This window comes from Pteronotus mesoamericanus, unplaced genomic scaffold, assembly GCF_021234165.1.
Source record: "Pteronotus mesoamericanus isolate MK-2021 breed Mesoamerican mustached bat unplaced genomic scaffold, CSHL_Meso_final scaffold_36, whole genome shotgun sequence".
NCBI classification, from domain to species: Eukaryota; Metazoa; Chordata; class Mammalia; order Chiroptera; family Mormoopidae; genus Pteronotus; species Pteronotus mesoamericanus.
The window spans coordinates 23,849,995-23,862,578 of record NW_026555313.1 but is presented as its reverse complement, the minus strand read 5'-3'; the positions used below and the strand labels follow the sequence as shown (position 1 = coordinate 23,862,578).

The following is a 12,584-nucleotide window of genomic DNA, read 5'->3' as shown; positions in this document are numbered from 1 at the left end:
GACAAAACGGGCATGAGATGGTGACATAGAACTACATTCAATAAACGTGTGAAACATTTGTGGATTTGACAGTTCAGTTCACCACTTATACCACAAGAAGACACATTTAAGACTTTCAATAATAAAAATAGTGAAAAAAGAGAACATCTATGCTCAAAACATCAAGCATAAAAGAGATTATGTGACCTAACAACACTACGGAAGTATTCAGAAATTCTGGAAAGACCCAGGTTGGCCAAAAAGTCTGTTACATTTTTTTTTTCCATAAAATAAAGGCATATTTTTCATTTTCACCAATAACTTTATTGATTTGGATATTTTGAGTATGTCAGCTATCTCCTGCTATTGGCTTTCCAGTGGGTAGAGGCCAGGGGTGCTGCTAAACATCTTCCAATGCATAAAAACAGCCCCACAGCAAAGAATTATTTGGCCAAAATGTCCATAGTACCAAGAAATTTTGCAAACCACTTTTGACATGTTCAATTGGTCACAGCACCTTCTCCATACACTACACAAATCCTTTCTTGCGTTTCAGTTGCACTTTTACATCTCTTGAAATAATAAAGCATAATGTGCCGAAAATGTTGCATATTTTCTTCCATCTTCAATATTAAAATGGCTGCACAAAAATTCACCAATTTTGGTAAGTTTTTAAATGCACACTGATATGACAGCTGTCACAATACAATTTAACACAATTCTTTGAAATGAAGTTAAAGACAACTAAGTACTACTAGAGCCACTGTACAGAAAACAACGTAAGAGACTTTTTGGCCAACCCAATAGTAAGAACCTGTCAGACTAATACATCAGAAAGAACTGAATTTTCCTTTTAGCACAACCAGTATAATATGTGATATAGTGCACAGAGAGTACTAAAAATCATTTTCCAAGACAAGCAACACAAGAGTAAAACACCCCTCTTCCTATGCTAACATGGAAAATTAGACGCCTCCTTTCCTTGAAACTATCAACACCCAAAAAAATCATTTTCACTCAAAACTCTGAGTCCTCTTTATTCTTCCCAAATACTTCAACATTCTGCAGAAGAAATAAAAATTCAATATACATACTTTAAAAAGATGAAGGGGTAAGAATTAAGAAGAATCTTATTTGGACTACCTTACGGTGACTCAAAAGTCTGATCAAAGTTTTTAAGGAAAGTCTCTAATCAATACAATTTTGAAACACTGTACACAAATGTCTCATATGAGAAACTAATCAGAAATGTAAACATTTTTCTATTCCAAGGGAACAGTCTTAGTCCTAACTGTAAATCCCTAAGATGCAAACCTACAAACTTCCGATTTTGAATACATGATATTTTTTAAAAATATGCCACTGGATTTAAAGTTTCCTTTACATGCCTAACTTTCTATAATAATTACAATTTCTAATAATGAAATGAGCATTACAACACCAATATAATCAACATAAAAATACTTGTATGACCAATTACAATATCAATAATTTAACATGAGAAAACTGGTTCCAGAGAAATTCTGGAACCACTGGTGTGCACTACAGGACTGTTAATTCACACACAGGACTTACTAAGCATTTACATAGCACATTTATTTTTGCCAGGTGCCTCATAATCATTTTTATTAGTTGTTTCTAATCCAAAACAATCCCTGAAAAACTTTTCAGAAGAGGAACCTTGGGCCAGAGACCAACCAATTTTACTCTGGAAGAAATAACACCATTTTCTTACAATATGCCAGATCCTTCTAATCACTTTTCATTTGCAGTATAAATTTCGCAAAGGAAGTTACTAATTAATAATGTGGAAAATACCAAGGAAATACTGTATTGAATTACCTGGAACAAATCGTTAGACTGCTTAAAAACTTTTCAGTACTTGGGACTAACAACTATATTTCGTTATAGACACAACTATAAAGAAGTCTCCCAAATCCCAAACCTAAAAGATGCTAAATATAATGGTGTTATTTTTCAAACTTGCTTTTAAAAAAATTTTAATAATCAAAGAAATTCATCGAACAAGCTTGAAGACAGGTCCGTTACAAAAACTTGTAGAACCCAGATAAAGCAGTGTATGTAAGGAAAAGTTCTGAAACAAGTCAGAATCTGCTGCTTAGCATGCTCAGTCAACACATCTTTCCCAAGATAATGGTTCTAACCAGAACTTGAGGTTTAATCAGTGCAAATCTACGCACCAGCAGGATAACTTCCACTGTTTTGAGGATAAAAACTTGAGCCAGCACTAGACGTGGAGGAAAGTTCCTTTAAACATCCCTGTTTCTTTTATCTCAGTTCTTAGTGTTATATCTACATAAGGAGAAAAAAAAAAGAGAGCACTTTGCCTGCGGAGTAGGCCTGACCCCAGGTCTCTCAATCAGAGCCCCTAAAGTTAAGTTCCAGAGCTCTACTCCTCATTCAACTAACAGCCGTAGCCACTGATTCAAACCCTATTCCTCATCCCCCGCCTCCTATCTCCCGGGGCCAATTCGCTGACCGACATCCCCTTGCCCTGTACGGAGTCCCAAACTCTGCACCCCCCATTATACTTCCGCCCCGGTGGCTTCCCAGTTAACCTTCACCTCAGCCGCTTTTGTCTACCCCAAACGCACCACTCAACGTTCCCCCATTCCCAACCACCACAGCCCTCCCCTCACCGCCAACCCCTCTCTTCCCGGTGTCTTCTCCACCCCTACGACCCCTACTCTCAGCCCCGTCACCCCAGCTCCTCTCCTCCCCAGCTTCGCATGACACGTCCCCTCCCCCAGCTTCCTCTGTTTCTTCCCTCCCCTCCCTCGGCCCCTCCGCCCACGCCCACCCCTACTCCTGCGGGTCCTCAGCAGGCCTTTCACCTTGTCCATGAGCTTCCAGCACTTCTCCACCATCTTCTTGTCCACGGTCCCCGGCGGGTGGGGGCTGAGGTGATGGTGGTGGTGGTGGTGGTGGTGGTGGTGGTGGTGATGCGGCTGGAAGGCGTCCTTCATGAGCCCGATCAGGCCGCCAGAGCCCGAGCCCCCGGAGCCCCCGGAGCCCCCGGCGCCGCCGCCGCCGCCGCCGCCGCCACCCCCAGCCCCAGAGCTTTTTTTCACGTTGCCGGCCATGGCCCGGAGAGCGTTGGGGGCCCAGCCGCGTCCGCCGGCTCCTCCGGGCAGAGAGCTAGGGAAAGGAGGAGGGCGTGAAGGAGGGGCCTCACCAAGCCTCTGCCACCACCGCGGGCAGTCCGGGCGTAGGGAGGGGGAGTGGGCGGTGCCGGGAGCTCGGGTCCGCAGGGGCGCGCCCCTTCGGAGAGCGTGAGCCTAGTGATGGGAGGAGCGCACAGAGACCTGGAAGGCTGGCGTTCCGGTCCGTACTGGGTAGCGGCCCCCAGAGCCACAAGCTCCCGAAAAGCCGCGACCGAGTTTCCGCCCTCCCTCCGCCGCCCCTACCCTCAGGGCAGACCGGGCGGGGCTCTCTACGGGAGAAGTAGGGCGAGGAAGGGGCGGGGTCTAACGTAGAGTCTGCGCACTAGGCAGAAGCCGAACTCTCCATGTTCCTTGTGGGCTGTAGGTTGACGTTCCTTGAGTGGGTCACTGGAACATTTAAGACAGGTAGCCATAGGAAGAAACTTAACGTCGAGTCTTTAGACCACATCCGACAAATTAGGAAATTGCTTCTTCAAGTTGTGAGAGAAAAAGGAAAGTAATTTCCCTACCCCCTGGTATTTTAAATTCATTAGTAATTCTGACCCAAGGACAAGAATGTGAATGCTGAAGATTGTTGGAAACTGATTATACCCCAGAAAGGCTTGAGGCAAGCCGTGAGCTTTTCTTCCAGGCCCTTTGACCTCTAAAAACAAAACACTTCCCCCTTTTTGACTTCTGAACGCTAGTTCCTTTTCTGGGAATTGAGAATGTACTTAAGATTCTCCTGTTCAGAGCATTGCACCGCAGGCCCACGCTGCCAGCATCAGGCCCAGACCGCAGAAACTGTAAGACAGCTGTGACTCCCGGCCGGCCGAAGGAGCGCTTGTTCTTCGCGGGGAACAGAATGCAGTTCCCAGTCACTTCCACTTCTCTAAGAGTTCTGTTGGAAGAACTGTTAAAAAAGGAACTTCCCTCCCAAAGAGGGAAGTGCCCTGCCCTAATTTACTAATTCTGGGCCTAAGGGAACTTGCAGGGCCTGGTGTGTCAGTAAGTACTCAGTTCCACAGATCCCCTACCTGGCTCTTCCACAAAACCCTTGACTAATTAAGGAATTAAGCTTATCGAACCCTGGCTGGTGTGGCTCAGTGGATTGAGTGCCAGCCTGCTAACCAAAGGGTCACCTGTTGGATTCCCAGTCTAGGGCACAAGTCTGGGTTGCCGGCCAGGTCCCCAGTAGGGGGCATGCAAGAGGTAACTGCACATTGATGTTTATCTCACTCTCTTTTCTATCCCTTCCACTCTCTAAAAATCAAGTTTTAAAAAAAGAAAAAGAAAAAAAGAAGCTTATCAAGTACTCCTGTAAGAGCAAAAAAAGTCTCTCTGAATTCAAGGGCCCTTCAGCCAGATTTTCTGGGTTTTCAATCAAAAGGCCTTTATCTAAGACAGATTATGAAGTCAACACTATCATTTCCTATCAGCAGAATTTTTTTAAATTAGTTCCTAACCTAGAAAGACTTAGGACACTTAGAAAGAGATAGGAATCTAAGCAAAGCTCTTAGATAATGGTTAAAACTTAACACCTGCCTTGTCGCAGACCCTCCTTTTCTGGTCTATTTAAACTTTTTCCTCACTAGTTGTCCTACTGCCTCCAATCCATCCTGCCACCAGACTAGTCTTCCTAAAGTAGAGTTCCGTCAGCAGCACAAAAAAACTTTAAACACTCCCCATTCCTCCTGAATAAAGAGTTGTGATCTAACTCCAAATTACCTTTCAGTTTTATACTATTCCAATACATATATCCTGTGCTGGGTGACTCACCAAGTCACAAAATACTACAATTCTTTTTTCTTCATAACCATTACTCAGGGCATTCCCTATGCTCTAAGGCATGCTACTAAAATCCAATCCATTCTTAAAAACTCAACTCAAATAGTGTCCTCCTTACCAGACACTGCAGCAAGAAATAATCCTTTGTCCTCTAAATTTCCGTAACCATTTATTTCTTACACCTACCACAGTCATCCACAGTAGGTACTACAAGGGTCATTTTTTTCCCTCATTGTCAAATCCTAGATTTACTGGAGTACAGGTCAGAAATTAGCCCTTAGAACCTACATAATTTTACTCTGGCTGGTGTGGCTCAGTGAATTGAGTGCTGGCCTGTGAACTAAAGGGTTGCTGGTTTGATTCCCACTTAGGGCACATGCCTGGGTTGCAGGCCAGGTCCCAAGTAGGGAGCAGGGGAGAGGCAACCACACATTGATGTTTCTCTCCCATTTTCTCCCTCCCTTCCCCTCTGTCTAAAAATGGATTTTAAAAATCTTAAAAAAAAGAACCTATATAATTTTATTAACCAATGTCACCACAATAAATTCAATAAAAATTTTTTCAAAAGAAAAGAAATAAACTCTTGGAGCTGAACTTGTCTAAGTCATCTACACATCTTTGGCTTGGTTAAAGGCTTCCAATTTGAATTATCTTTAGTAATGTTAGTATAGAATGGAATAGTATTATTTGTACTTTGTTTCTGCTGCAGTAAGCCATATTTCTTTTAATACACTATGATCTATCTCTCACATCTAAATAAATCATGGGAATGACCCTTCTCTGTATGTCTTCAAAATTTCCAGGTGTGATCCTATTCAAAGGAAGACAGAGCTCTACTGAAATGATCTTTCCTATTTTCACTTCTAAACTGAGTTAATAAAAGAAGAAAGATAGATTTTTTTTCACAATTTTTACTTGACTTATTCTCAAAATGTACTAGAGATGGGATTGGATTGTTGATCACAGTGTCATTCTTATTTCTGGGTTATTGTAGAGTAACTCAGTCTGTATCATATCATGTGACATGTAGCATTTTTTTTATTCTATTTCACCTTCACCCCAAACCACATCCTCATTCTCGACCTGAAAGTCGGTTGACTGAACATGTGTATAAAGTAAATGCTCTTCTGAGGCATCATATGTTGTTTGTATTCTGTAATCTCTGTCTCCAATATGTCATTCCATGCATCAGCATAATGGAGATACCAACATTCCATGGAAAACATCCCCAAACAGGCTTCTAGCTGAGGAGAAGGACTGGGACAGGAACCTCTACTGCATTACTAGGCAGAAAGAGAGGGTTCTTGGGGAAGAATAAACAAAAAATATGCTTCAAGATTAGATGATAAGTATTCTCCATGTTTGGGAAATGTGCATAAGGCCATCTGACCCTTAGGTACAGGAACTATAAGCACCTAAAAGGACAAGCCCAGTTCATCTCTTTACTCTGTAAAATATCCAAAGGTTCAGAGAAATACCCTGCAGTCATGAAGCTGGCAAATCAACATGAATCAGCCTCCTCTTGAATCTGCCTGCTCCCTGAAGGAAGGATATTTTTAATTCCCGGATCTTATGGCTATTTCATCAGAGTTGCTCCTGGCAATAGGCTATTGACCAAAAATGTTGAGGGAAACAGAGATAGAAAGAAATAGCTAAAAAAAAAAAAAAAAAGAGAGAGAGAGAGTCTAAATTTTCCTTAGTCTACAAGGAGAAGGAACCTGAAGTTTCTGCTGTTTTCATGCTAGCAGGTAATGTGCCCAGAGATCCATGTGGCAGACAGATGACAAGGCTCCCCATAGCACAGGACTGGAGGGAGCGTAGGGGCTTCCCAACAAGGGCAAGTCACCCTTCATACTCCCTTCCTCAAGTCTTTCCAACCACTCATAACTCCAGCAAGATGCTCGGAAGCATCTCCAAGAGGGAAGCATCTCCAACATTGCCCCATAAATAAATTAAATAGAAAAATTTAGGAGACTCCAGGAAAGGTCATGCAAGTCCACTAGAGGGAGCCCCAACAAACCAAATACTGCCCAGAGCCAAAGTACACTTTCACACTCACCATCTCTCTGAAAATCAAACACATAAGGGGATGCAGAAAGAGAAGCAATAAATTAAGTCACCATGAGAGAAGATAGCCCTGTAAATACTCAGTTAAAACTGAAGTCTTTCAGGATTTACAAAATCAAAGATTTAAAGACCAGGAAACTGAGGCTGAGCAAAAGTAAATGGTTTGCCCAAGTTTACATATCCAGAGGGGAGACTAGAATTTACAGCTCTTATCTCTAACCAGTGCCCTTTCTTCTACTTGTGCACCCCTCTAGGTCAGCACCTGGAGTCCATGGGTCTGTCTTTTCTCTGCATCTCGTTTTCTGAAGGAGGAAGCTCTCCTGTATTTCTTTCCCTCATACCCCATAGAATGCCTTTCTGAAGGGGATATTCAGTTTTAAGCCTAACAAGGTCATTTTGCTGATAAGACCTAGTGATGTCAATTGCCCCAAACTGATACCATCAGTCTTTTTTCCCTGTATCAACACAACAGCATTATTTCAAATGTGTAAATCTGTCATTTGTAAGTCTCTAAATTGCAGGCAGTGCTGCATGGAAGCGAATTAAAACAGATTCCAAAGTCCTTGCTCCTCTAACTACACTTGGATTTGGGGATAAGGAGAGAATTAGCCACCTAGGACTTTGGTATTTTAAGCTTTGTATTTTAGTCCATTCCACCTTCCGATGAACTTCATGTTTCCCTGTTGCCTGGATGACAAGCAGTCTCAGGAAACCCAGCCTTCCAGTTCTCAGTCCTGCCCCCTGAAGGAAATATGCCTCCCTGGATTGGCTCCCAGAACCAAGTCTCCTCCTCATGCTCCCAGTTGGTTGGACCTTTTCTCTACCCCTCCTCATGAGTGGGTCACTTCACAGGAAGACACAACAGAGATAAGAGAAGGTCCTATAGGTAGGAAGAGGCAGGGTAAAGATAATGGGAAGAGGGAAGAGACAAGGTGCTGAGGTTTATTTCCTCCAAAAGAGGACTGAAAGGAGTGATTTCTTTACGTAGAGCCTGACTTGTAAAGAGAAACAGCTCCAACCTCCCCACTGACTTTTCAGCCTTGCCTAAGGTTTCAAGGAGACCAAGAATGGAAGCTTCTGGGAAGTATGAGAGGCAGAATTGGAGACTAGAACTCTAACTCTCCCTGGGACTCCTGGTTCAGTCTAGGGATCAGGAAAGCATCCCCATGTCCAAGACCTAAATATGAGGCCCCTTTTCCCCCCAGGACAGCAAGGAGATGCCACCTAAGACCAAAGAAGAAAGGATAAAAGCTGCAGCACAGAAGAAAAAGAACACAAGTGCTGGTGAGCCAAGATGAGTGGAGGTGAGTGCACTGCTTCTCCATGCTCTAGCTTGGAGACTGAGAAGAGGTGCTCCAGAGAGAATTCAGCCCTTTACATGACAAGGTGTTTTCTGAACCCTTCCCCTTCATATCCTCACATCTAGGTTCCACAAAGCTGAGAAAGTGGGAAAACTGGCACCCACCCCTCCTTTGATCCCCTTTGGTTTCTGTGCCTTCCTCATATTACATATATTTGTGCTGGACAGTAAGGACACAATGGTGAACTAAGTAGATGCTGCCATCAGAGATCACTCATTTAATGATCCTCAGATCTCCTTCAGGAAGAAAGTCCAGAGTAAGGAAGGCTGAGATCATGATAAGCTGAGGTTCTGTCAACTTGCCAGGGCAGGTATGGAAATTGGATCCATCCATAGGCTGGCAGTGCTGGAAAAGAAGTTGCTCCAAGACCACTTAGGTAAGTAGGATGGAAGCTCTGGAGGCAATACAAGTGGGCCAGTGGAGCATATCTCTCCCCTTAAGGGCTTGGAGGGTTGAAGTTAATGTGGGGGGCTAAGCTGACATCTAGCCATCCCCCAGTAGGAAAAGGTAGTCACGTGTTGGGATTGTGAGGAAAGTGTGGACAGTGAGAGCTGATGAGTCAAACCGTAAAGGGTGTTCTTGCTTCTTAGTAATGGATTCTAGTGGGGGGTGGAGGGAGAGGACAGAATGAGAATGAGAAGTCTGGAAGTCTGCTGCTAGGTTCTTGGAGGAGGGCAAAGTACATCAAGCCCATGGAGGCTGATCCAGTGAGGTCCCCAGCCAGTTCTGAGAGCTCTGGCACTGTTCACATCTCTGCAAAAGGGCAAGGCCCATCGAGCCAAGGCTTGTGCAGAACAGCTAAAGCAGAGGTTGCAAGGGCTGGAGGCTGAACTGGAGGGGTCCCGAAGTGAAGGGAAGGCCATATATGCAGGTATGTGGTCAGTCAAGCAGGTGGGCAGGGGACAAGCTCCTGGAAGAGAACAACCAGGAAGGCCAGAGGATGCAAGGAAGGAAAACAAGGAGGACTTCCATCTGCCATGCCTAGTGTTAGCCTTCCCAGCAGAGCATAAATCAGGCAGGAACCTAAAGGAAGGAAAGGAAGGAAAGAAAGGCCTTCGGAATTCCAGGCAGGGACCTTCCAGGATGCCTGATGCCATGTTGTTGATGCTTTGTAGGTTGCAAAATGCAGTCATAGCCTTGATCTCATTTATCCCATGGGAGTGAGTGGGGAGAAGGGCTACAATCCCTATCCTGAGCTGGCATGGGGAAAGGGCATCTGGTTTCCTAGTTCTTGGATTTTCAAGGTCTCCCAGCTTCTCAGAATCACCACAAGAACCAAGAAGGCCTTTATGCTCTTGTCCCACTGGACCAAAAGGAGCCATTCATACCCACAATTTCCCTTCCTTCCTCCACCACTCCATCCCAGGGAAAGTGGACAGTTCCCTGGCTGTCCACTTTCGCCACCACAGAGATGAGTCATCAATGCCAGGTCCTGCAGGAGGAGGAGGAGACCCATAGCAGGCACCTGGGGGAAGAAGTGAGGAGCCTTCAAGAGCAGCTTGGCGGGCTCCCTGACCTCTAAGCCCATTCTCTCAGAGAATGACTGAGGAGGTCCAGCCTGAAGGGGTGAAATTAAGATGATCCTTCTCTAGGAGACTGCAGTCTAGGCTCTTCTATCACTTTCCCCATTGACTCTCTCACCACTGGGGGTTGAAACAGGAGGGTTTAGGATGTCAAAAATCTTCAGTAAAGAAGATATCAGTCTCTCACCCCTTTTCCCCCTTTCAATGATCTCTTCAAATCCAGGTCTTCCTCCCTACCACTGCCATGCCTTTCATAAGCAAAACATATTCCCTCTTAGAGTGGCTGATTTTTACAACAAAATTAAGGGGAAATAGCATGGCTCTGGCCAGGTGGTTAAGTTGGTTGAAGCATCATCCCATACACTAACAGGCTGTGGGTTTGATCCCAGGTCAGGGTACACACGGGAGGCAACTAATCAATCTCTCTCTCTCTTTCTCTCTCTCTCTCTCCCTTCCCCTCCTCCCCCCTCTAAAATCAATTAAAACATATCCTCAGGTGAAGATTTAAAAAAAAAAAAAAACTACTGGAAGATGTTTGACTTATTTACCTCCCTATCTTCAAGGCTTAGGTCATGGTAGATCCTAGATAACTATTTGATAAATAAATGAATAGAGCTTCCAAATAAGCAGATTTAAAAAAAAAAATCAGAAGTTTTTGTTTTGTTCCCTCTTGGTTACATGATAGAGTTGAAATATTTTAACACAATACAGAAGATTTTTTACAATTTAGCCCTCAAAGTTTTCTAAACTGTAAATAGCTTTAGTTTAGCTATAGGTATCCTTGAACTGCTTATCTGCCATGCAGACTCAAAGTTCTTTTCCTAATCTTTGCCTTATTTCAAATTTAAATAAAAACAGTATTTATTGAGCACCTCCTATATACTAGATGCTTTCCCATACATGATCACATTTACATTATTCATAGAAAGCCTGTGAAGTATGAGAACATTGTGTCTTTAAAAAGGAAGAAACTCCCATGGCTGGATGGCTCAGCTGGTTACAGCGTCACCCCGCTACGTCAAGATTGTAGGTTCGATCCTAGGTCAGGGCACATAAAAGAATCAACCAATGAATGAATAAATAAGTGGAACAACAAATTGATGGTTCTCTCTCTCTAAAATCAATCAATAAAAAAGTTGTAAAAGACTTTAAAGGTAAAGAAACTGAAGCTCAGAGAGAGATATGCTCAATGTTACACAGGTAGTAAGTGGCAACCAGATTTGGGACCCAGATCTCTTGTCCCAAGTCTACTACTCTTTCTACTATACCTTAATGGTACTTAAATTCTTCATAGGGACTACAGGTAAGTTGATGGCTCTCAGAGAGTCTGGAATGATCCCACTCATTCTAGAATGAGCCCCTGCTTTTTGGGTACCATTGGAGACTCTTTTCAAGGATAGAGTGTCACCATTCTGTCCTCTTCCATCCTTCCGCCCCACTCCCCAGACATGTGCCAGAGGGAGGCTCAGGCTTCATGGCAAGAGTCCAAGCAAGCCCTCAGAGAGTGGGACAGAACTCTGGCCCAGCTTTGGACCCACATAGCAGACATGGAAGCCAAGTATGAGGACATCTTACATGTAAGCACCACCCTCTGAAGCCCAGACATCCAGTACCCAGCACTCCTCCATCACCACAAGCCCCAGCTAGTGGGACAATGGCGGACCAGGGGGAAGAAGAAGAAGCATCTCCACAGGAAACTCTGCTCTATCTTGAGGGTGTGCAACCATGCCGGTCCACTAAGAATAAAAACTTTAAGGAAACACCGCCAATGAAAGTTTATAGACCAACCTGTGAGCCCCTCACCCTCCCCTTGCTTCCTGGGGCCTGAAGCTTGGTGTCTGCAGGGCAGCCTGGACCGGCTCTTGGCTAAGCTGAGAGCCATTAAGCCACAGTGGGATGGAGCCATGCTGAGACTCCACACCAGGCACAAGGATTAGCTCTGCTAGTTTGGACTTAACCCCCTGGATCTTTGAGGCTGTAAACATATAGTCTCTGGGGTCCCAGCAATAAAGCTGTCCTGATGTAGAAGTCAACAAAACTGTGTTGAGGCTTTTTGGCAAAAATGAGTGACTCTTATGTGAACACCTTGGTCCTGGGCTAACCCATTAGCCTGAAGACTGAATGACAGAAGAGAAATTTGACAAGGTCTTAACGCTTCTCCCAGAGAAACTGGGTCCCACCCGTTAAGCCTGGGGCCTTTTGGTCCCTTCCAACCACAGCCCACCCACACAAACACAGCAGCCAGTTTTGCGGGGAAAGGCCATTTCTATAATAAACCAACAGTGATCAGGCAACAAGCCCCTGCAATTGTAAGGTGCTCATCTCCAGACTCTTGTAATACATCTAAGAGTCCTGGAGTCATGCCTAGAGTAACTTCCAGATGGCTTTAGTCCTAGTTGGCCCTACAGTCTACCTGAAAATGGAAAAGTCTGTTTCTCTCTTCTATGAAAACTCTCTTAGTACTAGTTTACTTTTGCTCACCAAATGTGTAGGGGTTTCTCCCACACCAAGAAATTCTCCAATTCTTCTGGGGACACCAATCTCGTGTCCTACAATTTAGCTCAGTTCTGACATTATCTTCCTACAGACACCATAGGTTAAAGACTCAGTTCCACAAGATACCAATTTTCAAGTCCATGTTGTCACTTGTGCTACTGACGAACTAACTGCAAATCACAGGTTCCCATGACCCCCTCCTCTGG

The 12,584-nt window shown here is 44.3% G+C and overlaps 2 protein-coding genes across 2 annotated transcripts in view; one reads left to right on the top strand and one right to left on the bottom strand.

The window, feature by feature from the left end:
• Positions 1–3,083, bottom strand: part of CBL (Cbl proto-oncogene) — a 127,338-nt gene extending 124,255 nt beyond the window's left edge. The window contains exon 1 of the mRNA XM_054592411.1: positions 2,835–3,083. Coding sequence (XP_054448386.1) covers positions 2,835–3,083 — 249 coding nt within the window. The remainder of the gene's footprint in view (positions 1–2,834) is intronic.
• Positions 3,084–7,840: 4,757 nt separating this feature from the next.
• Positions 7,841–11,858, top strand: DRC12 (dynein regulatory complex subunit 12 homolog). Its single transcript, XM_054592265.1, has 7 exons — positions 7,841–7,884; positions 8,204–8,282; positions 8,670–8,735; positions 9,093–9,230; positions 9,769–9,861; positions 11,329–11,459; positions 11,727–11,858. Exons 2-7 carry the CDS (start codon positions 8,216–8,218, stop codon positions 11,817–11,819), a joined length of 588 nt encoding a protein of 195 aa, XP_054448240.1. The 5' UTR covers positions 7,841–7,884; positions 8,204–8,215; the 3' UTR covers positions 11,820–11,858.
• Positions 11,859–12,584: the final 726 nt, after the last annotated feature.